Source organism: Aricia agestis, chromosome 18, assembly GCF_905147365.1.
Source record: "Aricia agestis chromosome 18, ilAriAges1.1, whole genome shotgun sequence".
In the NCBI taxonomy this organism is placed as follows: domain Eukaryota; kingdom Metazoa; phylum Arthropoda; class Insecta; order Lepidoptera; family Lycaenidae; genus Aricia; species Aricia agestis.
Window position 1 is genome coordinate 4,254,337 of NC_056423.1, and position 27,286 is coordinate 4,281,622.

At 35.1% G+C, this 27,286-nt stretch overlaps 2 protein-coding genes across 3 annotated transcripts; one reads left to right on the forward strand and one right to left on the reverse strand.

Moving 5' to 3' along the window:
* Positions 1-151: 151 nt before the first annotated feature.
* Positions 152-8,695, forward strand: LOC121736017 (mediator of RNA polymerase II transcription subunit 29). Its single transcript, XM_042127041.1, has 5 exons — positions 152-425; positions 1,035-1,096; positions 1,535-1,619; positions 4,645-4,743; positions 8,505-8,695. The coding sequence occupies exons 1-5, from the start codon at positions 225-227 to the stop codon at positions 8,619-8,621; spliced, it is 564 nt and encodes a 187-aa protein (XP_041982975.1). The 5' UTR covers positions 152-224; the 3' UTR covers positions 8,622-8,695.
* Positions 8,689-26,742, reverse strand: LOC121736016. 2 transcript variants are annotated; one of them, XM_042127040.1, is made up of 8 exons: positions 26,481-26,742; positions 21,161-21,216; positions 20,222-20,356; positions 16,625-16,763; positions 16,363-16,424; positions 15,755-15,889; positions 15,152-15,290; positions 8,689-9,200 (listed from the first exon to the last, which is right to left on the reverse strand). In XM_042127040.1, exons 1-7 carry the CDS (start codon positions 26,644-26,646, stop codon positions 15,159-15,161), a joined length of 825 nt encoding a protein of 274 aa, XP_041982974.1. In that variant the 5' UTR covers positions 26,647-26,742; the 3' UTR covers positions 8,689-9,200; positions 15,152-15,158. The 2 variants fall into 2 exon arrangements, with proteins under 2 accessions (XP_041982974.1, XP_041982973.1); XM_042127039.1 differs by having other exon boundaries at positions 8,689-9,190; positions 15,154-15,290; positions 26,481-26,739.
* Between the last annotated feature and the right edge of the window lie 544 nt (positions 26,743-27,286).

Consider the following 27,286-nt stretch of genomic DNA (forward strand, 5'->3'; position numbering starts at 1 on the left):
TAATTTCATGACTTTTTTGACAGACTGTAGCTTTGGTCTAGCTAGTCATTACTGTTTTTTTTTACATTACCTATATGGACTTCTTGAGAAATCGTTTGTGTTAAAAAAAAAACAGATGTCAAAATCGAAATGAAGAAATGTCATTCATGGTTTGTTTTGTTGTCAAAAAATACAGGAAAAATCTGCGAAGTTTATAAAAATAAAGGTTTTTTTATTTATTCAAGATGAATCAAATGAATATGCATGTACCGATGAACCCCGTGGGCGCTTCTCCAAATGTCGGCATGCAGATGCCTGTGTCTGTCTCAATAATACCGTCTCCGCAGCAAATGCAGCCAGCTATGGCTCAACCACCACAGCAAGACAAAATGGACAATATTTCCAAAGTTAAATCCCTGATGAGCGCCCTACGAGAGTCCTTACCTGTGAGTTCCATTCGGTTAAAGACAGTAATTTTGGTTTTTGTTTGATAATGATGATACTTTCAATCCCTTCTTGGTTTAGCTCAGATGCTAATGCTTATGTTATAAAATACATTTTAAGTTTTAACCCATCAATCCCCAAGTGGCAGCCGGCTGCCGCATAACAATTGAAAATCTATTGAGTCTCAATCCCCACAATGGAGGTGCTCCACTTTTTCAATCGTTCTATCTTTTAGATACTGCGTCATAATACGTTAATTAGTTTGTAAGTTGAGAAAAGATTAGTGAGCAGACAGTAAGGCTGCGTTTTCACCAGAGATATGTTGCGAGGAATATGTTTTTGAGAACCAATAGAATCACTTCATTGATGTGACCTCGCTCAGTGCAGCGATTCTATTGGATCTTAAAAACACATTCCTCGCAAGTCGCAACACATATCTGGTGAAAATGCAGCCTAAGGTGCACCCCAGGTGTCACATTTACCGAAATCTGAATTAAAATAAGTAAATTGAGTAGTTTAGAATTAATTTCAGTTTTTATAATATAATAAAAACTGTTTGTTCTATGCCATACCTATTTTCACATTCTTGCCAATTTATTATATTGTTTCAGATGACTTTAAAATCAGCTGCCCAAATATTACATCAAAACCAAAATATTGATGCAAACACTCAGTAAGTATCTCCCTTTTACATATTACTTGTACAAATCAAACTCCTGAGTACCATACCTTATGTCATCATAAAAAATAGACTACAGTACTATACCTATTGCCAGTATTTCCCAAACATTGCTCTGCAATGAACTGGTTTTTTTTTCGCACTGCCCCTTTTTGATTTACTGTTTAAATTTAAGGCCAATCTAGTTGCAATACCAATATTTGCCATGTGTTGATCATAAGTTTTTTGAAAACAGCGGGAATGTTGAGAGCCTGTAATATATTTTGACTCAGCAAATGGTAGACACTGCTATATTATGTACACTTTATCCATGGAGGATAGTAATTTGGTGAGAAGAGAAAGAGTAAAATCCACTTTCTTAATGTGTTAAATGTATCAAGATAATGACTGTTGTTTGCACCTTGTAATGACAGTATACTTAATATCTTTCAGAAAGGGTGTGGATAATCCAGTTCCTAGATTTGACAAAAATTTAGAGGAGTTCTTCTCTTTATGTGATCAAATGGAGCTTCACCTTGTAAGTTTTTCTTATATACATTTATGTACTGCTGTTGTTAGACATTAAGATATAAAAAAAAAAGAATGTATGTAAAAACAGGTTTGGTGCATAATTTTGTATTGTAGTGTGTTTGTCAAAAACGCAGAAAATCAATGTTTATTAATTTCTTGAATTTTTTTAAAGATGGCCAGACTATCAAGTTTCTACTGTAATTAAGAAAACATAAAGTTCAAATAAAGCAACATTGCAAAATGCTGATTTTTAAACAATTTGAAGAAATTGTTAAAAATCTGCATTTGTGATGTTGCTTTTTGAAATTAGCAGGCAATTCATTGTTTAAAGGCTGATTGACTTACAAATCAATGCACAACTCACAAGCCAAATAGCTAGCTTTTTTATTCCTCTTAAAATATGAGCAGCCATTAAGAAATTATTTTCAAAATCCCAACCTAATACAACTCACTGGACATAACTAGAATATGAAACTATCAGAATCCAAGAAACCAATGCATTATTGATTATACAATCTTGTATCATGTGCTGAACAAAAGTTTATCTTTGAGATCAAAAGACTGTCTACCACCCATGAGACAAGACGTCAAATAAAGATGAGACCGCACTAAGCGACACTACGCGGCAGCGACGAAACCGCTACACGACGCGACACTTCACTTCTATTTTGTAAAACGTTAGTTCTATGGATGTGAACTGTCGCGCCGTGTCGTGTCACTCTAGTGCGGTCTTTCAACATCAGTTGAAAGACCGAGAAGTGTTGCGTCTGAGGTTGCGTCTCTCCGCTGCAGCCTAGTGTCGCTTCACCCCTTAATTCCGCCAGTAGACAAATGGTCATAGTATGGTGTTCACAGAATACTCCGACACTTTGCTATGTATACTATATGCCATAATGACATACAATGTTGCAATATTAGTAATGTAATTGAAACCTGACATTTCGACCCGGCAACTAATCGGCGTTATCTATAATGTATTCTGTTTACTTAGACCAATAAGGCCAGTGCTGGAAATTCGCGATGAGCATTGAGCGGAACAGAATCTACCTACTAAGAGTGAAGCCTTTTTTTTTAACATGGGGAAATGCTTTACGCATCCCCGGAAAATTAGGGATATCGGCCGGGGTATGTGGGACTCCTGTCTACCCACTAAAACACCATGGTGCTCCACTCATCGCTTAAGGCAGAGTTGCGGGTACGATAGAACCTACCGCAACGCTAAAACACTGCGTTGCGGCGTCGTGTCGCAAAAACAACCATTGCATAGCAATTAGCAATGTACGCCTGCAACTCCGTTGCGCAAAAACCTGTTTATCGCACGGGAACAGTACATTTTTCCGGGACAAAAAGTATCCTATGTCCTTTCCCGAGACTCCAAAGCATCTCTATGCCAAATTTCAGCAAAATCGGTTCAGTGGTTTGGGCGTGAAGAGGTATCAGACAGACGGACAAACACACTTTAGAGATTTGAGATGAATATTAGTATGGATTTTACCGAATCCCTAAAAGCAGTATATATGTTCGTCTGTTTTTTTTTGTATGTTCAATGATCACTGTGCCGTTTGTGGACCCATTCTCAAAATTCTTTTGTTGTTGTATAGAGTATAGTCCGAATTTGGTACCATGTTCACAAAAGTGGTGATTCGATTCTGGGATCTATGAGGATCGAAGGATGATAATATAATGAAGATTGAGTACAGTAATAATTTGGGTTTAGTCGAATTCTGAAAAAGGCGCTAATAAAGAATAAGAGTTTTTTTTAATTTTAATAAAAATAAATTATTTACTTAATGCTTTTTAGAATATTTTTAAGAATATCACAATCGTTTTTACCTTGGAAGTTGAGTTCAATTTTATGTTATCTACGATGAGAAGCTAGCAATGCAGTGTGGCTTAGCGGTTAGCCTATATTTCTCTGGTGTGAATGTTACATATCTATATACATATATAAAACTCAAAGGTGACTGACCGACATGGTGATCTATCAACGCACAGCCTAAACCACTGGACCGATCGGGCTGAAATTTGGCATGCAGGTAGATGTTATAACGTATACATCCGCTAAGAAAGGATTTTGATCAATTCTACCTCCAAGGGGTTAAAATAGGGGCTAAGCTAAGGCTTATCCGATTATTATATATTAAGCCGCGGGCAAAAGCTCGTTAATTATTATTTTGCTGTAGTAGTGCAGTCTTCCAATCATGCACTGTCCCTTACCGGCGCTTCATGACGCGACTGATCATACGATTACACGGATACATTTTTCTGTTATCCCTGAGTTATGAGTAGCTATCAGTTTTCTAAGTAGAACTTATTGGTTACAAAGTCTGTAATCGGTTTATAATGTTCCATCGACTAATTAATTACCGGCTTTTTGATAAGTTTATGTATAGGTTTATGTCATAAGATATTACATACAAGATTATATCTGTGTAAGAAATAATTTAAAATATGTTGTGCATTAATAAGAAATGTTTTTTGTCAATGACCATTATAGAAGGCATGTTCTGCTTTCAAACACTTTTTAATAAAATTTTAATCCTCAAATGTTACAATATCTGAAATATATTTCTGCAATTGATATAAAATGGCAGTTTATTTTATCTTTAAGTAGCTAGTTCCTTGTTCCTAGAAGTTGTTGATAATAACACCGGAATATCAATATTATGTTGGTTGAAGTATACAAAACGTGCTAAATGCTAATTGGCAAACCTATATGATTAAAATAACAAGGCACAAAATTCCATACAAATTTTGACATTTTAAAATAATGTTAAATTAAGAAATTTAAAAATAACCCCCGATTAAAAAATCTTAAGTAGATGAGCATGAATGTTTATACACTGAGCCAGCTTATTATGATGATCTACTATAGTATCTAAGAACACTTTCGTCTTTCGATATTTCAGCTTTCAAACAAAACTTTCTGGATCAAAAACCATATAGATGCATCGCACACATACAGACAGACACACCAAACTTAATATAACACCCATTTTTTCGGGAGTTAAAAATATCTTTATGAATTTCAGAGAACTGCTACAACATGTATCCAGCAGGCGCAATCAGCAGCACATTACCTGCCCCTCACCGTCATACCCTCGCGACTCGACACCGGACCCACCACACAGGTACCTTCGTAAAATAAATCTATAATATACAGCCTGGCAAAAAAGAGTAAAAAATTTTTAAATTAGAAGAATTTTTTATTGGAATTAAAATTGTCCATACAAAATTGTTGCCATAATCATAGCTGTCATATATTTTTATGTCAAAAATGTGAAAGCTACGAAGAAACTAGCGCCCTAATTTTTTATTTACTCTTTTTGGCCAAGCTGTGAATGTAAATGAATTTCAATTTTGGTAGTCTCGTTAAAACTCGAGAACTGCTGAGCCGATTTGCCAAATATTAGTCTTGAAATATTCGTAGAGATCCAGGAAAGGTTTATATTATGGTGAGAATATTTTGGAGTTAACTGATACAAAGTTTACGGGTCACCTAGTGGCAAATAAAAATATCTCTTTAAATATGCATGGGACCCAGCCTTAAAAAGTCAAAAGAATAACAATCAACGTAACGCACTACATACAATTATGAAACACCTACATAATTAACATAAACGTATCAGGTATACAATTATTGTTACCATGATTGTGAAGACGTGTATAGCATACAAAATCAAGGTCGATCATGGGTATTTATAAACGAATATTGTGCCACTATGTGACTCTACACATTCGAAATCGTATAATCGAAATCTATCTGACTATCATGGGTCTGCCATGAATAATTAAAAAAAAAACGATTTCTAACAGTATTTCCTTATCATGGGAGTTGGGACCACCTCTTAAGCATCCACTTTTCAACAAAAAAAGGAATCATCCAAGCCTCACAAACGTCGAAGGTTTTCGAAAACAAACATAATATACGAATTCGCATTGAGAAACCTCCTCCTTTTTTTAAATTTAATAATTATTTTAAATATTATAAGATATCAAGGGCATATTGTGTACGCAATGTGTACGCACATTGACGCACGTACGCAAACGACAGCGTGCATACGCATCTATCATCATTATAGCATATATCCACATCGTTATTTTAACCCACATAAAATATATTTTTTCTTAATCTATATATATATAAAAGAAAGTCGTGTTTGTTACAACATTTATAACTCGAGAACGGCTGGACCGATTGCCATGGTTTTTGATTTGTTGGATTTCTTTCCGTCCCGAATAGCAGAATACATCTTAAAAACAATAAAAACTCGATGTGTAATGAATACTTAATCATTTCAATAGATGCTGATTTGTTTATTACATGTCAAACATTTGTTGTCCAATCCTGTCAAATAGTGTAACAACTATTTTTTTTGGAGCTTATGGCCTGGTTGCTGAGACCTTTAATGGCGGCTCTCGACATAGGCGAACGCGTTGGCCAACGCGTCTGCAGACGCGTTGGCCCAATGTGTAGAACGGGCGTTCGCGCGTTGGCCAACGTCTAAATACCTATGGCCAACGCGCGAACGCCCGTTCTACACATTGGGCCAACGCGTCTGCAGACGCGTTGGCCAACGCGTTCGCCTATGTCGAGAGCCGCCATAAGCCACAACTTTATTTTGTTCTGAAGACATCATGTGTGCGTTCAGAAATTTATTTTTTGTAAAATGTCTACAAAGTTCAGGTACTGTTATATTTATTTGTATTAGACATTAATTTTCGAAAATTATTTGTTGATTATTTAATTTTTAATTCCCGAAAATAATACCTAAGATTTATTCTACAGTAAAAACATAAAATCATCGGAAAGGAACGGAATTTAGGGAATAAAAATTCAGTTGGTAAAGGTTAATAACAATGCCGCATCCTAGAAGATCTAATCTTTCCCAGCGAAGCCGTAATGCAATTAGGCAACGGAATATCGCGAGTCAATTATCTGATGGAGAACGAGAAATTGCACGAGAACAGCGCCGCGTTAGTATGTAGCAAAGAAGGGCCTTAATTCGTGCTTCTTAAACACAAGAGCAAAGAGAGGCAGCCCGTGAAACGGCTAGGTTAGAAACGAGAAATCGTCGAGCTTATCGTACAGATGAACAGAGGAATAATCTTCGAAGTGCAAGAAGAAATGGTTAAAGTATTGATTTGAATCGAGCAGCGTTTCTGTATGATTGCACCATCGACTACAGCTTGCATCGTTTAGTTTGCATTGGTCCAATGGACGTTGTTTGCCAGCATTGTGGAGCATTGAAGTTTGCTGGTGAAACGCCTGGTTTGTGCTGCCTTAGTGGTAAAGTGAAATTGCCATTATTGGTCCCGCCACCAGAGCCATTGTGCTCCCTGCTTTATGGCGAAACACTAGAATCACGACATTTTCCTTCGGTTTTCCTTCCTGGCGCTATAACTCCAGAACGCACGAACCGATTTCCACGGTTTTGCATTCGTTGGAAAGGTCTCGGGCTCCGTGAGGTCTATAGAAAAAAAAATCAGAAAAACCTTCAAGAGAAAAGCAGGAAAATAGGGAAAATAATTTTATGGCAAAACAACGTTTGCCGGGACAGCTAGTAAATCCATAAATCTATTCTTTATTCCTTCTTCAACTTGTATCTTCAAGGAGATATAAAATTAATCAAATAAATATGCAACATTTTATTTAATTACTTTTATTGCTTCGCCATAGCCCCTATCTGACCTATGCTTTAAACAGGATGGAAAGCACGTCTGCGTTCGTACCGTATCACGTAGACAATATAAAATAATTAGCAGATATCAGGGTTATGTGATCTCTGACTATGTTTTATCTAGTTTAAGCTGGAGTTATCTTACTGGATGTTTATGTACCTTAATGCTTTGGCGGTTTTAAAGTACGATTAATAATAATAGCTCCCACACCGGTTTCGGTGACGGTGGCCGGTTTCACTGAAACCAGGCCAGCTACGCAGGAGTAATTTTATAGTGCCCAAGTGTGTGCGCAGTACACAAGAGCACTCTCTATTCCTTTACTCTCATAACCCAGTGGGACGGAAGACCGACACGACCGGCGAGAGATCAGGCGCAGGACCGACTTTTTACATGCTCATCCGACGCATGGATCATCTAATACTTGTCAGACAATCAGGTGATCAGCCTGCATTGTCTTAACCAAACTTGGAAATAGCATGTTTCCAACGCGGGAATCGAACCCACGGGCTACGATCTCCGAGTCAAGAGCCGCGCTCTATACCACTAGACCACGGAGGCGTTATACTCCACTCGGGCTAACTTGTCGCTAGCGGTCATTGACTCCCTGTCAAAAACTTGTCAATTTCCATATAAACAGCGATTGACAATGAAGTGTCAGATATTGTTAATCGTGGTTTTATATGGAATGACAAGTTTTTGACAGGGAGTCAATGACCGCTAGCGACAAGTTAGCCCGAGTGGAGTATAGTACGATTACTGGTACTTAAAGCGCGGTTCCAGAGGGAGGAAGGGGCGTGGGTGGTTGCACAAACCCCGAAAAATAGGGGTAGGTACATAATTATGTTTGTTTTTTATATCGACATAGGTATTCGTCGTATACCACTACAGTATTCGTGAGTACGGGGGTCTACGTTTAGCATTCAAAATATGGAGGTCCACAATAGTAAGCATAGGGGGTGCATGAAAGAGAACCAAAATATTGGCTTGACTTCTTTTATCAATAGCGGATAAGATTTTGAAGAGTGTAGTGATAGTTACTTTTAAAAAAATTGCAAGTTCCTAGACATATAACTAATATTTCCTTTTTTCGAGATTTCGAAATTGGTAGTAAGGCACCAGTCGTTATAAATACGTTTGGGAACCTCTGATTTATATCTAGCTTAATATGCCAGGACCTCCTCATGACTTATTCCTTGTTTGTTTTTTTCAGGAAACAACTCTAAGCTACCCCCAGTATCTGAACACCGTTCGCCTGCAGATATCCTACGCAAAAGACATCCACGACACACTAGTTGCAGCCGCACAGAACATATCACCCACAGAGTAAAAACAAAATGGCGGTGTTTTTTTTTTTAATTATATCAGGTAAGTGATTTTTCAATAAAAATACTCAAAAATCAATTATCGTTTTTATTTAGATACAAAATTCAAATTACTAATTAATACACATAACGGGATTCATGTAAGGGTCGTTTCACACTGAGCCGCGATTTTAATACTCGCTGCGCTTAACCCTAAATATCACTTATAAAAAATTCAATACACTAATAAATCATTCCTCAAGCTTAAAATTAATATTAATTATAATATATTAAGTATTTTTTTCATAATTTTAGAGATCATTTAAATTTTAACGTGTCTATTACCAAAATTGTTTACACGCAATAGTTATAAAACAATCTTAAACTACGAGAAAATAAGAAATATCATCGAATAATTGCATGCAGATCTATGAAATTACTAAACAATAATATAGCATTTATTAAATGCTACACTACGAAAGGTAAATTCATTATGACCACTAACTACAATTATATCACAAAATAAAATACTATCAGTCTTTACTATTGTCGATGATATACACCAGATATAATCCATTTGCAGCCTTTAAAGTACCTGAAAAAGACAAATGAAAATTAATTAAGCTCGAATATTCAAACATTCTTAAAATTTTAAATAACACACAAAAAATATGTTGATGGTATTTGGTAGTTGAAGATCTTAAAAAACTATATTTTTACGATGATGAATTCATCTATTTAACAATAATTATAATCTTTTGTGGTGCATGACAATATGACAGTACTTATAAATTTTGTTAATTTTTTTATCTTCGACAATATAAGCAATAATATAGATATTTATTGACCAGAGTATTTAGTCATAGTTTGTATATCATTATATTTTGTTCTATATTCGATCGCTCGAATATATGGCCTAGTAACAACTATTCACAAACAATTTAACGTTAACTTTAACCTTTTAAGAACCAAGTGACAGATTTCCTTTGTCAACATGTCACTTTGTCTTCCTTATATAAATTCTTTGCATGCCATGTTGAGGGTAGTGTCACGAAAACGGGCTTTGGCCCACCACACATTCCCACCACTATCTCCTGTGTCACCAGGATCGACAGCGGTATCCAACCACATTTGATATGATCTCAGAGAGCCTGCTAAAGCTGTCTTGGGACTCGCAACGAAATTAATCAAAAGAAAACAGGAGTAGGAAGTATTCCAAGAGATGTTACGAAAGTTGTTTTTACATTGTTTGTTTGTCATAAGTGGCCATTAGCGTTGACAATAAATTATCAAGATGAAAGTAAATGCTCGGGCCCCCGGGGCTGGTGTTGTCGGAATAAATCGTCCTTATCGGGCTATTTTATTGTTTGTGTCGAGATAGCGGTATTGACGCGGACGACGTGGAATATTACTGGGCACAATTATTGACCTCAACGGACAATATCGCATTTATTTTCCGGTGTTATTCTTGCAGTTCACGCCTCCCAGATATATTTAGTTTTAACTCGGCAAATATAAGTTGCTTACGGCTTGGCCATTAAAGGCAGGACCGCACTAAAGCGACACGACCACATTAGTGGACGGTCGTCATATCAAAAATTATACCAATACGATGAACAAATAAACACATACAAACTGGCCAAAAAGTATAAAAGGTGATCAAAATGGAAGTAATAAAAACTTTCCATATAAAATTATTGCCATACTCAAGCATGTTACGTCAAAAATGTGATAGCTACAAAGAGACTAGCGCCCTTTATTATTATACTGTCGCTTTAATTTGGTCGCGCCTTAAGAGTTAACAAAAATAAGGGCGCTAGTTTCTTTGTAGCTATATATTTTTGACGTAACATGCTTGAGTATGGCAATAATTTTATATGGAAAGTTTTTATTACTTCCACTTTGATCACCTTTTATACTTTTTGGCCAGTTTGTATGTGTTTATTTGTTCATCGTATTAGTATAATTTTTGATATGACGCCCGTCCACTGTTCAAAATACTACAAATACCTAGTAATTTTTATAAATATATATATTTTATTTGACAGAAGTTGGCACATAACAATGTGCTAACTTCTGTCAAATAATGTGTCGGATTAAGATAAATTCTATTTTTAATGAGTGCATTGCTCCTAGTTAGAGGAAATTGAGGACATGACCTTAGCAACTCGATAACATTTGCTGAATGTCACGGTATCACTAGTTACCGCAGCGCAGGGTTAAAACCGCGCGTCGCGTAGGCGTAGTGTGACCCTACCTTAATGCTAACGAAACCTATACTAATATTTTAAAGCGGAAAAGTTTGTTTGTTTTGTTTGAACGCGCTAATCTCAGAAACTACTGGTCCGATTTGAAAATTTCTTTTAGTGTTAGTTAGTCCTTTTATCGAGGAAGGCTATAGGCTATATTTTATCGCTAAGAATAGGAGCGAAGAAATAGAGGAATATGTGGAAAAACGGGGGAAATTATTTAAAAGGGCTTATCTTACGAACTACTGGAGCAATTTTTCTGTTATTTGGCACAGCTTATCTGTGTAGACCACGTGAAGGATCATAAGCTTTTTTTTGTGGACTAATTTGTCTGTGAAATATCTAATTTACGCGGGCAAAGCCGCGCGGAACGTCTAGTAACCTATAATACTTTGCTTGTAGCGTGAAAATTACAATAATTAATGTCTTAAGCTAGATAAGTGGTATATTTTTTTTACAATGGCAATATTTGTAGATTTTAATGGCAACTCATAAAGTTTAATGTCATATTCTGAAGGTTACACTGAAAAGTGAAAAGGTACCTGTGTCTGCGCACTTGTTCTTGGGATTTTTACGAGATTTTTCCACGTAAAACGTTAATAAAAAATTGTGTCGTATGCCTCAAGCCCCAAGCGGTCAGCGGCGACCGCGATAACAATAGATAAGCTATTGTGTCTGGTTTTTCCACGATCGAGGTATTAAAACTACAGAGAAGAGGCCCTTAAAAACAATTTTGTAAAAAATAGGATGTTACATGAGGCGCTACGATAAGCGATATATAGTTGCCATGCGCGCTGATTGCTAGGACAATCACCCTGTAACAATATATGTAGGTACATATTGATACGACAGCTATTACATACAATACATAATATAGTAGGTATATCGCCCTGGAAACAGCAGCCAGACAGGCGACAATTATTATTATTATCTACTCTATTCTATCGGTGTATTCGAATTTCAAAAGCCATGTGGGTTTGGTATAAAAACAAAACATCGTTTGAAATGTAGTTTGTTAGTAATATAATATGTTATATGTAAATAGTTACTTTTTTAATTTTTGTAAAAGAAATACAACTGAGTATTTCGATTTGCAGTTTAAAAACAGTTGCTAAATATTTATAAAAAAATTGGCAATAATAAATTTCCTTTTCGACGCTGGCAAGTGGCAACACTAGGTGGCAACTGCTAAGAATATCTCATTCACCGAAGGACCGTCCGTTTTTATAGTTATTTATTGGCTCGGATGTTTTCTCCGCTGACAACATTGTATTTATCACAACAACAACTCAATAAATCAGTGCAATCGATCGTCGCTATGTACTGTAATACATACACACACATACATACATAAACGAATATATTTAACACTTTTTGACCTATGACAGGTTAGATTTAGGGTTGCCAACTTTTTACATAAATTATACTGTTCTCAGTAATCAGTATCGAAATTCTTTATAAATGGCGTTATCATATGCCAGGTCACAAGACTGATCTCAGTTTAATTTTCATGATGATACTAATGACTTCATTAGTATCATCTTTGCTTATTATTCTATAATATATATGCAATAATATGCATCCCTGAGAAACATACATTTTTAACCCAAAACTATATTTAAATTTTCTTTTTCTTTTTTCACGTATTGTCTCGTTTGTACTTATATTTTCGGTGCAATCTGCTCATGCTTATCTTCACTACTATTTGAAAACAAAACCCTCAAAACTGCAGATTTTTTTTTAATTCCCCCCTAGAGGTAACCTTAAAGGTTGACCTTTGGCAAATGGCCCTGTATAATATGTTTACAATCGCGAAACATCGCTGTGAAGTACCAAGTTATCAGTCCACCGGCCCTTATCTACCGAATGTGCGAGAATGTTCATACACTATCTTCGATGAAAGGACATCCGCTATACATTGTAATATAATAGCAAACCATAGTATGTAAATGTCTGGGAAACCGTACATTTTGCTGTAATATACTTATTAAATAACCACTGTCCAATTAAGATTCAAACGCTTATAAATGTCAAAAATCAGAATATTATTGTTATAACTTATACCTAACATCTCGTTTGTCGTCTTTTTTTTTAAATGAAATAAGGGGGCAAACGAGCAAACGGGTCACCTGATGGAAAGCAACTTCCGTCGCCCATGGACACTCACAGCATCAGAAGAGCTGCAGGTGCGTTGCCGGCCTTTTAAGACGGAATAGGGTAATAGGGGAGGGTAGGGCAGGGAAGGGAATAGAGGATCGGGCCTCCGACAAACTCACTCACTCGGCCAAACACAGTCGTCGGGGTTAGAAAAGTGGTGGAGGTTAAAAAACTATAACTAGAAGTGGAAAAACTACTATAATAGTACTCTTGGTAAAGTGAAATGAAAAAATACTTTACGTAAGTATCTGTAATCTGTATAGTATAATGGCGACGTGCCACTCGCCATGCTAACAGTCTGACCGTGTGACCCGTATTAGGTTATTTAAAAGCTTAAAATAAACCGCGCTTTATCTACCACGATATGGAGGGCGCATTTAAAAATACATTTAGATAATTTATTGCATTGTTTTTATTGATGTTAATTAAATTTTATGTCATGTTTTACTCTTCCGTTTGTGGGATACACTATTTGTTTGTTTATAATAATAATTATATTACTGATTGTACATACTATACACATGTGAATTTTTTTTTCTCTGGCCAATATATTTTGGAACAAATAGTCGGTTCATGACGTCATAAGCACTGGTCATTATACTGAGTTAAAAATCGGAACACACCCATAATTCTTGCACGTTCTCATATACAAAGAGTGTAATAACTACTGGCGTCACACATACTTATATGTTCCCTATTGCTTCAGAAGGGGCACTCAGAAGTCCCCCTTATTATGAATGCTAAAATGATAACACAATTTAAAAAGTTGTTTAAATATTAGTAATGTGACGTTTATATTTTTTAAATAAATACATAATATTAAGGGGTCTGCACCTATGGCATAACCTATTATATTATAGTACCTGGATGACCGAGCTTCGCTCGTTGACTTCGTGTTACTTAACAACGCGATAAAACACGCATGTCTATATATATATACATATAACGAGCAATTCTTGTGTGTGTCAATATATATATATATATATATATATATATATATATATATATATATATATATATATATATATATATATATTGACACACACAAGAATTGCTCGTTTAAGATATAAGATTAATACGTTAATACGCGAGCGAAAAACTTTGGATCCCTTTTGACGAAAAATGCGGAAATTTAGGAGAATGAAATTACTAGAGACGCGCGGCTTCGCCCGCGTAAATTAGATATAGTCCAATTTTAATCATTCAAAGACCAAATATTATCTACATTAACTATACTTAGTAGTGAAATAATTTATTTTGATAAGAATGAATGCCATGAGTAAAATAAAGGCATTTAAATGTAGTCCAAAAACATTTCAAGATTTTTTAATAAAAAAATGGTTATTGTGCCTCACTCAACATAGATAGGTATAGTGTGTCGCAGACTTTTTTGTAGATATTTATAAGATCTACAATTACTTAGAACATTTTATGGTTCTATCTTTTATAGTTTAGGCAGCGTACGCGAAAAAGTAACATTTCTGGTCGATTTCTTACACCTTGCGTCCGAAAATCCCAAATATCTTACGGAACCCTATTTTTTTCCAAAATAAAATTTAGCCTATGTTCAGCAGAATTAATGTAGGATTCCAATGGTAAAAGAATCTTTCAAATCGGTCCAGTAGTTTCGGAGCCTATTCAAGACAAACAAACAATCAAATCTTTCCTCTTTATAATAGTAGTGTAGATGTATAATTATTACGTACACTCGTTGTATTTTATTTAGTCATAATGACACTGTTATTTTATAATATATTTTTCGTTATTTTCCATCTTTTTAGAAATAGCCTTTCTCGCTAAATGGGCTATCTAACACTGAAAAATTTTTTCAAATCGGACCAGAAGTTGCCTTAACCGGCCGGTATAATAATGCTTTTAATATATTTTTTTAACAAATAAAACATTACACACACTACAATGTGCACACTACCATCTTTTTGAATGACAAGCCTATACATACGAATACTCTTTTGTTTATGGTTGAAGTCTGTTGTCAAATTAAAAATGAATTGTTTTTTTTTATTAAATCTGAAATACCTAGTCAATAATTTAAACGGGGAGTGAAAAGAAAAAGATAATTAAATTTAAGGTCGAATTTCGACCATTGAGCGATCTCTAGTAACTATAAAAACGTCACAGTTCTGGCTCTCACCTCAGTCAGCCGAAGACCTGCTGCGCGGCGTACGTGATGTGGAGGAAGCCGTCGGGCCGCCGGTACTGCTGGTACGCCTGCGCCATCGTCATGCTGTGGCTGACCACCACCTTGTCGTTCACCAGGAGATATAGGGCCTGGGGAGGAAGGACAATTACTTCTTCTTCTTCTTTTAATAAAATGGCTCCTTAGTGAAGGCCAATTATACACAATTTTCTAAACGGCAACGTTATTATCACGCTTTTATTAGCTTGGGCTGTATGAATGACTGTATGTAACGGAATCTTTGAGCATGATTTTACCTTAGATCTTTAGTAGTCTAATTAATTTGAAACTTTGCATACGTATTAAAAGGCAACGACAATGCAATAATAAAAAATTAATTATTTCTAATAAAAAATGATTTTTATATAAGTAAACTATTATTTTAATATCCTTCAATGTTGCATAAATTACTATTATAATAATTTAAATAGCTAGTTTTTAGTAGGTAAACAGAAAAAGCCGTCATCGTTTCCGTAAAATCCGTAGTAAGTACAAACTTCTGACACAATAAAAAAAAACTGAAAACTCATGAGAATTTATTATTTTGTATGCATACCTGTGAATCTCTCAGTTTCATCTTGGTCCGTATGATGTAGAGGAACTGGGACATGGTGAGCTCCTGAGGCACCAGAAACTTGGTCCTGCCTAGCGCTGGCACCTCACGCTCGCGTGCGTATCTCTCCACGTACAACTAAAAAAAAATTTCAATGATATTCTATGTTACTAACGTGTGGTACAGTTTAAAAAAATGTCATTCATTGTAATTATTTTTGATGAAAGTAATTAGATGATTTCTACCCGGTTAATATTTACGTAAATATTCTTAAACGGAATCGTCAACGTTTTTTTTTATTATCATCAACTTTATTTCTAAATTGCCTTAAGTTTTCTGTACAAGCACAAGGCAATGACACGCTTTTAAATACAACTTGTTTACAATAGATTAAAGAGATCATTTAGATCTACAATGTGTAATTTCGGACGCATTACTCAATACGATTATATAACAATATTAAATGATTCTATTAATAAAATATGTACATGATGTATTTACAGTAAAAGTTTTAAAAAAATTTAATCAGCATTCGTGGATTTCTTGTGTCGACATAAGTTTTGAGGTCAACATTTTTATTAATTATTTTGATAATATAACTAATGACTTACCGGAATTTTATTTGGGAATCTATCTCTAATCACTTGTACTTCTTCACTGTTTGCCATCATACCTGAAAAAAGGTAAAAATTAATAAACTTCATCAACAATATTATTAGCAGCCAAAAATAAAATCTGGAAAAATAATCAAAATTATTGTGTTCTTTCCTTGTCTAATACATTAGAAAAGCCGGTTAATAGACAAAGACAATAGCTGTATAACTTTTTTATTAGTAAGGACTAAGGAGGATAATTATACATAATGATGTTTACCATCTTGATAGCCGAAAACTTCCTGGGATGCGTAAGTAATATATAAAAATCCATCCTCGTCTCCGTACAAGTCGTATGCTTGTGCCATTGTCAGACTCATACTCAGCATTGATCTGTTATTTATTATTAAATAGAGAGCCTAAAACAAAAAAAATATTTTTAGCAAAAGTTGTTGATGTACCAACTAACCAGGTATGTGTATGAAATGAAATGATATTTATTTGGAAAAAAAATGGTTGCTTAAAATGTTACATTTCGGTAGATCGCATATTTTGTCGTAGTTGACGACGTCCAAATAATATTATAATCACAATTATAATAATTAAGTAGTGAAGTTATTAACACATTTTTATGGCTGGCAATTTATAAGTAATTATGTCATTCATTAGTCATAAATCATAATAATTAGGTACCTAGTAAAAAGTTGTAATTTCTAATTTCTCGTTACAAGTCAAAATTAAGTCAAAATATTCTAAATGTCAAAGTTATTTAATTAATACTGCGAATTGTCAATATAACCTTAAAACTAACCAACTAACAATTATTTATACAAAAAACATACTACTATACAATAATCTAGATAATTTTATATGTCAGTTTCATTAGTCATCACAAGGTAATTTTAATTCCAATGGTCAATTCAATATTATGTCAAAATACATTAAGCAAACTATAAGTAATGTCAAAGAAATTCAATTAAGTAAACATTGCTTTAAATGTCATAAAATAAAATTTAATTAGTCACAGTATAGGTACTTTATTATTTAATTATTATTAAGAAATTCTTTGATGTTATAATATGCCTTCTGTATTAGTATTTTTTTTAATTCCCTTATTGAACGAGTTGTTGTCATCGATTTTATATGTGCGGGAATCTTATTATAAATCTTTACACACATTGCATAAGCATTATTTAAGAAAATATTTGTCTTTGGTTTTTTATCTATAATTAACCTATTCGAGTTTCTAAAAAGTTTTGTGGGTACTTGATCTATTAATTGTGTAAAGACATGTTTATTGTTACTTACAAATTTAAATATTTCTAATATATACATACTTAGTAAGGTCAATATATTATATTTTTTGAACAAAGGCCTACACGATTCATATGGTGGAACCAAGAAGTTTACACCCTGGTGGAACCCTTGCTATGGCTCGGAGACATTTTTTTTAGAGGTATTAGTTATGTCCAAATTATTTTTATATTTATTGTTATTTTGTTTATGATAATTTCTTTTTTTATTATATTGTTGTGTATGTTGTTTTTTACCATAAGTAGTGTTGTATGTGTTTACTCTAGATTTATTTACTAATGTATTGCGTCTTACTATATTTTGTGACTTCCTAGTTTTACTATTTAGAAAATTATTTTCATAATATATCTGATCAATAATAAAGTTAATTTTTTTACAAATGTTCGAATTGTTCAATACATGAATGTTATTGAGATTTACAAAATGACAGTTTGCATAGTTTGTACAAGTCATCCTAATTAAGTTATTTAATTTCCATTCATTAAGATGTGCATTATTTAAAACACTTAAAACTAAAACAGGACAGGTAATTTTTGAAGCTTTAAAAAATCCACATAATTCTGATATAATTTTCATTGGATTTTTGTCATGTTGTCCTATGCTTAAAATTAATTTGTCTTCTTTCTTAATATTAAATAAATACGGTGTCTTTAAAATTTCTTCAGTGTTCGCGCCAGTCTTGATGAAAGATACTATTTCAAATTTCTCGTATGGGTTATTTAGTCTTTGCTTTCTTAACATGTTTGCTACTCCAACACATTGATTTGCTCCAAATATGTATAAAGTTTTTTTTTTCTTTTTTTTCATTTTTGGAATTGCTAGAATAATAATTAGAATGTAAGTTTTCTTTCTGTATATTCAATATTGTACTCTCCGTTTGAACTGCTTTTTCATTATTGTTGATATTTGTTGAAAGATTTGTAGATTTATGTAGTTTTTTGTTTTGTGGCTTAGTTTTTCTTGTAGATCTGTTTGATGGCGTCTTTGGTAACGGACTAGTACATACTAATTTTAATGTATCCAACTGTTGTTTTAAATTTATTATTTCCTTTTTAAGTGAGTTGTTTTCAATGATAATATTTTCTAACTCATTTTGAGTACTTTGTAATAATAATGATGTGTTCTCAAGTTTTTTTTTAATTTCTTTAATATTTTCTGATTCCATTGTGGATAAATCAAAGCTTCTGCATTCATTTTCAGAGTATATTCATGTGGTATGAACCTTAACATATTTATGATTAGGACACAGAAAAAATAAATTTTGACGTAAGGGTATGGTCGCACTCAAAAATAGATTTTTTTAAGTGGTAATTATTTAAACTTTAAGAAACTCGTATTATGTCATTCGTTAATTAACGGACACATGATTTATAACGCATAAAGTAATAATTAGGTAACAAGGAGGTATATTTGAGTTATATCTAGTTTTCACTAGCACTGTTTATGTTATTGATTACATAACTTTATCATGTTTGCCCATCATCATCATCACCAATGACAGGTATCAGCGTCAACAGATATCAAGAATTTGACCTCAGATAAGGTTGACCCTAGATTAGTCCCTACCCTACCCTACCCAAGATTAGACCCATATAGTTTACTTCCTACATTAGCCTAGCGCATGTAGATGTATTAATTTGAAGTAAGACCTATTACGCTAGGTTTTACTAACGAGGAGCAGTCTTCCCTGGATATGTCAGAATTTTGGAGTTTTTTTTTAATGAAATAAGGGGGCAAACAAGCAAACGGTTCGCCTGATGGAAAGCAACTACCGTCGCCCATGGGCACTCGCAACATCAGAAGAGCTGCAGGTACGTTGCCGGCCTATTTCATGATTTTTCTTGAGATATTACATAATAGAGTTAATACGCATATTCTAGCTCTTTAGAACCATTACTTACAGGTTTCAAAAGGTATACTATATTGCTACTTAATTCTATATTTTAGAAGCATGCTGTATTTTTTGTGATGACGTTAAAAGGTAGACATAATTTATTATTATAACCTGCGTTTTACTTAGTAGGTAAGTGGAAAATACCTGCGTTAAATCTATGTTTTGAATTAGATAAAATTTGTTTATAAGTTCTAACGGAAAGTGCCTTTTGCCGACTATTAGATATAGGTAGCCAATCGGTTTGTTACTTTGTTGCACATTTACAAATCAAACGATATTTACAAAACAATTTGTACCAATAATAAGTAATAACCTTGATAGGTTATTACTTATAATCTTGTATATCTGCCCCCTCACCTGATGGTGAGGGGGCAGATATACAAGATTTGACATCAAGTAAATAAAGTTATTATTATTGGTGTATATTAGCTTAACATTACTAGTCATTACTCATTACCATCTTAAAAGGATTTTTATATGTAAAGAATAGCCAAAGTGAAACCGTCATTTAGTAAAATTTACATTTCATTTAGTATTATTATGTAATAATACAAAAAAGCTAAGCATAAATAAATGATTATTAAGAATAATAAGCCCATTTTCAACCAATCGATCAACAAAAACCGACACCGACTGTACTTAATGTTGCAATAAGTGAAAAATACTCACTTGGTTTGGCTTAATCCTAATCCTATTTCTAATAACCACTAGGAACTGTGACATTGTAATATCTTCCGGTACTAAGAACTTCTTTTTGTCGAACGTAGGCAAACTTCTTTCCTTTTCGTATCTTTCTACTATTAGCTGAAAAACAGACCCATGTTAAAAATGCTGAAAATGGCAAGAATATAGACTAGTGTAAGGGCGAAACCGCACAAATGCGACACGACACGAGTCACGACGCGACACTTCACTAAGTGAAGTGAAGTTCACTTCCAAAGAACTGACTGAACTGTAAAACGTCAGATTCACGTTTGGAAAATCGCAGTGACGGATTAACCCTTAATCAAATTAAGCAATTGCCTAGGGCATCACATCTGAGGGGGCACCAGAGGGAGCACAAAAAAAGTCCTTAGGGCGCGTTCACGTCTCACTCTCACGTCACCAAAAACCACATCAAAAAAAAATTTCTAGGAAAAAACTAATGTTTTTAAGCGACAAAGGTTCAAAGATCGATTCTAGTTGACATAGTACAGATAGGGGGGACCCACAGGCATGGTTTGCTTAGGGCATCAAGTAGCCTTAATCCGTCACTGGCAAATCGTCAGTTCTATGGAAATAAAGTGTCGTGTCGTGTCGCGTAGTGCGGTTTCACCTCAAACATATTTATGGGACATGGTCTAAAAATATTACATGCTTGTAGATTATTAAATTAAACGGACCATAATTTTATTTACATTAAAATATTGAATATAACTAAAGACCGGTCGTTGGATGGAGAGAAAATCGGTCACTGACCCTATACTGCTTGTGTCACACACGCACGACAACATTGCCGAGCGTGGGAAGGGATACCAATGTTGTTGTAAGTGAGTGAAAGAGACAAACAGCGATAGATCGATGAATGAGTTTCTCTCTGCCCTTCGCCTAGCTTAAAAAAAAACTTACAGGTACTTTTGTGGGGAACTTGCTTTTGATTGCCTTCACTTCTTCTTTTCTGCTAACTGAAACAAAGATTTTTATTTTTATTACAATATATCAATAATTAAGTAAAAGGTGGGACGACGATCTCCGTAGTCCGTTTAGTTGCGGGCCCATGTTGGATGCGTCATGCGAGTAGCAGGAGATCGGTCATCTTGACTTTTATTGAGAGAGGCCTATTTTCAGCAGTGGACGAATTTAAGCTGATTCGATTGAATAAATGATTGAATTACGTAAAAAAAATCGGCCAAGTGCGAGTCGGACTCGCGAAGGGTTCCGTTATCTGTGCCGACTACCGATACCTGAGCGAAAATAGGCTAAAAATAGGTTTTTTGTATGGGAAATATTATTTTATTTTTTAATATTATTACTTACTAAATATTACAGTGCACATATAACTAAAGAATATGTGAAAATATCAAGTGCCTACCTCTTGCCATTATTGAAAAAAGCCGAAAAAATCACGTTTGTTGTATGGGAGCCCATATTAGTGATCGAAGGGGAGCCCCCCTTAAATATATATTTTATTTTGTTTTCAGTATTTGTTGTTATAGCGGCAACAGATATACACAACGTTTTTTATACGTAGGAGAGCCATGCTTCGGCACGAATGGGCCGGCTCGACCGGAGAAATACCACGTTCTCACAGAAAACCGGCGTGAAACAGCGCTTGCGCTGTGTTTCGCCGAGTGAGTGAGTTTACCGGAGGCCCAATCCCCTACCCTATTCCCTTCCCTGTCCTCCCCTATTCCCTTCCCTTCCCTCCCCTATTACCCTATTCTCTCTTAAAGGGCCGGCAACGCACTTGCAGCTCTTCTGATGCTGCGAGTGTCCTGGGGCGACGGATGTTGCTTTCCATCAGGTGACCCGTTTGCTCGTTTGCCCCCTTATTTCATAAAAAAACACAATCTGTGACAAAAGTCTAACTATAGTGGTTCTTGAGATACAGCCTGGAGACAGACAGACGGATAGACAACGAAGACAGTAATGGGGTTCCGTTACCCCTTGGGTACGGAAACCCTAAAAACTTAGCGGCAATGAGCAGTTACAGAAGGGAAAGTACGAGAACTATACATAAGTGTGACGTAGGTACCAAGTAATATGAACCGAACTCGACACTTGACTGAGCTGTCAAACCGTTACATAAGAGTTAGGATACTGTATCTTGAGTGTGGTCAAACCTTAACTTAAGTGGTAAGTATATAATAATATCAAACGAATATTAATATGTAAATTTTAGATATACCATCCTATAATATTTCACAGCCAGATTAATAGGCACTAAGTAGTCGAGTAGAAGTATGAGAGAAGTAACTAGCAGGCTAGTCTACCAATAATAATTGTGGATGGAAAAGTCGAAAGGAACTTTGTTTCGACTAGTTAGGAGATGAACGTACTAAAAGTCCTGACCCCTCCAAGGTGTCCCCTTAACTCTTACCCCCTTTTGAGCATTCTTTGGACTATAGGTTACTTTCAGTAAAACTGATTCATATATGCTGCTAGCGGACCTGCGTCATTTCGTCGGGTTATGTCAAACCCAGCCGACTGAACCAACATAGACTTGGCATAGCCCGACTAAATCACGTAGGTTCGCCATCTGCCTATACCTAAATCAATTTCGCTGATGGTGTATGAGTTTAACGGCGCTAATAAGACTTTCATCGTATGGTAAAGAAGTAAGTTTGCAGATAGTACATCCATTCTTCAATAGTCTTTACTAATATTATACAGGCGAAAATGTGTCTGTCTGTCTGTTACCTCTTTACGCCTTAGATACCGCTGAACATGGCTGAACCGATTTTGATGAAAAGTATGCAGTCCCGACTCCCGGAAAACAACATAGGATTATATTTATCAGAAAAAATATACGGCTCCCGAGTCCCACGAGATAAACGAAATTTTGCGCAACGGAATTGCGGATGTCACATAATTAAAATAGGCATGTATTTAAATCAATATCTGTATATTCCCTTTTCTCGATCAAAATATTTGAAAGTTTCACCAAAAATACTGACTTGCACACTAATTATGCACCCTAAATAATGCGAATTCAGCATACTATTTAAAGTTATTTGCAAAACTGTTTTACTGAACGAATAACTATTATTAAAATTGTATATCTAACAATTCCTTAGTTCAACAAAAATACTACAACTTTTTAAAGGAAAACCGTCACCTAAATTACTTTTAGGAACATCATTTATTCTAAACAAAACCCAATTTAATCTGTTATATTCATATAATTAAGAACATCGCGACGCGGGGCTCCTACTTCTGGGTGGTTCACATAAAAAATAACCACGATGGCTAAGGCGGGAGCGTAGCGCAGCGTAGCTTAGCCATCTAACCTAACCCAATCAAGTCGTATTGGGCCAACATTGCTATTAATTATTTAAGAATCATTAATAAATTTATTAACCCATACAATTACAATACAGTAGTAAATTTTGATTGAGCGAGTGCAAAGGAGTGAGTGCGGTGTTAGATGAGGAAGCCCCAACATGTTTTTCAGTAAAACAGAGAAACAAAAAGAAAATAAAGTTAGGCTAACAATATTTTAGTTACACGATTTGTCAATTTGTAGACTTGTTTTGATAATAGAAATTGATTTTATTGTGGTGCACCTTTCGATATCGTTTTTAGAAATTCCGTTGCAAGATTGTCCAATTTAGAGTGCAAGTTAGTATTTTTGGTAAACAATTTAAATTTTAGTTTTACAAATAATATATCCGATGTATGAATCATATTTTTGGTGTGAATTCGGTTATAAAGGTCGTCTAGTTTTGTATGATGTTTAATTCTTTTTTGAAGGACATGTTCAGTTAATCAATTGTTTTTTTTTGATCAGCATTAGTCTTTCTGGTATGCATTCAGTTAATTAGCGGAGTTAAGGTAGTGTGCTGCAAAATTATTCTGATGTGCATTTAATAATATCCCATTAAAATATACCTAATTTACAAGATACGTTGTGTTCCGAGTTGGTATCTGCCCTCCTTATTATCTGGACTATGAGTCTAAATAGTAGGAGCACGTGGGTTTGACATGTATTAAGTGATTTGTGTGGATGCCGGAAAGTATTAGTTAGTATTAGTTAGTTATACGTGGGAGAGCCATGCTTCGGCACGAATGGGCCGGCTCGACCGGAGAAATACCACGTTCTCACAGAAAACCGGCGTGAAACAGCGCTTGCGCTGTGTTTCGCCGAGTGAGTGAGTTTACCGGAGGCCCAATCCCCTAACCTATTACCTTCCCCTCCCTACCTTCCCCTGTTCCCTTCCCTTCCCTCCCCTATTACTCCATTTCCCTCTTAAAAGGCCGGCAACGCACTTGCAGCTCTTCTGATGCTGCGAGTGTCCATGGGCGACGGATGTTGCTTTCCATCAGGTGACCCGTTTGCTCGTTTGCCCCCTTATTTCATAAAAACAAAAAAACAAAAGTTAAGTATAGACTATAGGTAGGTACTCCGTTGAAATATATTTAGTAAACAGCTAATAAGCAGCAGCTGTAATGCTGCAAACTTTAAATGTCCAATTTAATAAAGAAATGCACGTTAATTGGATTGAGTTATTTTGTTTGCATATTTTATTCATATTTCGTACCTAATAATATTATAAACCGGAGACATACCACGTTCTCACAGAAAACCGGCGTGAAACAGCGCTTGCGCTGTGTTTCGCCGAGTGAGTGAGTTTACCGGAGGCCCAATCCCCTACCCTACCCTACCCTTCCTACCCTCCCCTATTCCCTTCCATTCCCATCCCTACCCTCCCCTATTACCCTATTCCCCCTTAAAAGGCCGGCAACGCACGTGCAGCCCTTTTGATGCTGCGAGTGTCCATGGGCGACGGAAGTTGCTTTCCATCAGCTGTATCGTTTGCTCGTTTGCCCCCCTATTTCATAAAAAAAATGCGAAAATGTGTCTGTCTATCTGTCTGATATCTCTTCGAGTCCAAACCGCTGAACCGATTTTGCTGTTTGGTACGGAGATACTTTGAGTACCGGAAAGGACATAGGATATAGACTATGCCTATAGGATACTTTTTATCCCGAAAAAACAATGACTTTCTAAAATACTAGAGTAGCAATGTCTTACAAAAGATTCTCAGAAATGCGTAACCACTTTTTTGTTCAAAAGACAATGTCAATTCCAATCTAGTTACGTTAGTAACATAGAATATCATTGCGAAAAAATGTACGGGTCCCACGCGAGCAGCTAATTTCGACGCAATGGAGATGCGGTCGTCAAAATAAATCAAATATTTAATCAAAACCGGTGTCCGGGCCGGTGGTAAGTGGTGCTCGTAATTACAGAAAAATTTTAATAGATTTAAATTTTCATCTTCATTTTAGAGTTAACGCTCTCTATGTTTAGTATCCCGTGTTTTATTAACCGACCTCAAAAAAGGAGGACGTTATGTATGGCTGTAGATATTTTTAGGCATCTTTAACTGGTTGAGTTTTAAATTAAGATTTAAGTGCCTTGAGCCTAAAGTTTATCATATCAGAAATCCGTAGGATCTCAGCATTCGATTTTTTCGCAGGTCCTTCATAATCCGGAAAAAAATGTCATAAGGTCACGACTCATGTATGCGGTTTACCCGTTACCCAAATCCAACGTGACGAGAATCATGTCGAATTGTTTACTTAAGTTTTGTTTACTATTCACAAATTGTGCACAAACATTGCATTCGTTTCATTAACGATAACTGAGCTGATATAATACTTAGTTGTAAAATAATTAACTTTAAAATGGTTATTTGACTTAATTTGTTAATAATGGGACAGGCAAGTTATACCTACCTAATGCTAAGTTTTTAGGCAAAATCAGGCTTTTGGGGATTAAAAAGTTTGTTTGTTAACAAGTTTGCTAAATTTAACTTTTTGGTAAGTAAGTACAGATAATGTAGGTTACTACTTACTATGTTTATTCATATATGTATTCGTTACAATTACATACTTATTCATATTTCACTTTAATTATTAACATATAATATTTAGTCTTTAGAGTACCTACAAATTTTAAATGAATTCAAATGTGGGTATAAGTTACAAAGCATGTATCTACCTATGCATATTTTTGTTCAGTTGCTTCATAAAATTATCTTAATTAGATAATAATTAATGTTTTAAATGTCTATTATTAAATTAAGACAAATAAACAATACGTAAATATGAAATAAATCCCACACAAAACTCACTTCCCAAATTGTAAAAAAAAAAACCTTTCGTCTAACTTAAAAAAATCTTAATTTTTCAGTAAAATGCAATAAAACCAAAGAATACTTACGGTACGTCTTTTTAGTTTTGAAGCACTCTTTCACATTATGGTTCACATCGTGTTTAATAAGCGTAGTTATGAAATTCAACTCCATTTTGCCGGGACGTGCTTTCGGTTCAGTCACTAGAAAGATACTGCGGGTTGTAAACACAATAATTTGTTTATGTAGTCGCATGAGCGCGTAAACATATGACGTGCAATGCACATCGCGATATAATATAGTGCACTTTGTTGCTCCCTGCTGATAATATCCATTGATTTGCGACAAACTAATCTATTAGGAGCGCATAGAAAGAGGAATTCTTATCTTAATAGCCGGACCGTGTAGGTACTGCCGTCTGCCACTGGGCAAATATTATAGAAGTAGACTATGTGGGAGAGTAATACCACGGTCTATGGAGTATGGGCCACGACTTGAGCCCATGAATCGTGATATCGGTTATAGCTCAGCTCGATCAGAGTTACCATAGCCTCACGGAATAGAAAACGAGCTTCAAATACTGACTGGTGCGTGCTGGTGCGCAACGGGTTAATGACTACCGTACGGCCTACGGGCGACTGCCGAATCTATAAGGAAATGTTATAAGAAAAAATGTATGGTGGTAAGACCTAAGGTAAGGTAAGAGTCTGTAAGAGTAATTAATCCGACATTGACTACAAAAACAAACGGATTTCAGACAAAAACAAAATTTCAAATCGCAGACTCCTTATATTATTCTTCTAGACTTCTTTGCTACAAAATGACAAAACGAGTAAAAAAATTTACACGTCAACGTCATAGTCATAAGTCACCAAACGTCAGTTGATTTGGACAA

Coding starts and splice junctions, on each gene's coding strand:
- LOC121736017 (XM_042127041.1), top strand. CDS start 225: ATGAATCAAATGAATATGCATGTACCGATGAACCCCGTGGGCGCTTCT. Junction 426..1,034: donor CCCTACGAGAGTCCTTACCT/GTGAGTTCCATT, acceptor ATATTGTTTCAG/ATGACTTTAAAATCAGCTGC. Junction 1,097..1,534: donor AATATTGATGCAAACACTCA/GTAAGTATCTCC, acceptor AATATCTTTCAG/AAAGGGTGTGGATAATCCAG.
- LOC121736016 (XM_042127040.1), bottom strand. CDS start 26,646: ATGCGACTACATAAACAAATTATTGTGTTTACAACCCGCAGTATCTTT. Junction 15,890..16,362: donor GATTCCCAAATAAAATTCCG/GTAAGTCATTAG, acceptor ATTTTTTTTTAG/TTGTACGTGGAGAGATACGC. Junction 15,291..15,754: donor TGAAACTGAGAGATTCACAG/GTATGCATACAA, acceptor CTTCCTCCCCAG/GCCCTATATCTCCTGGTGAA.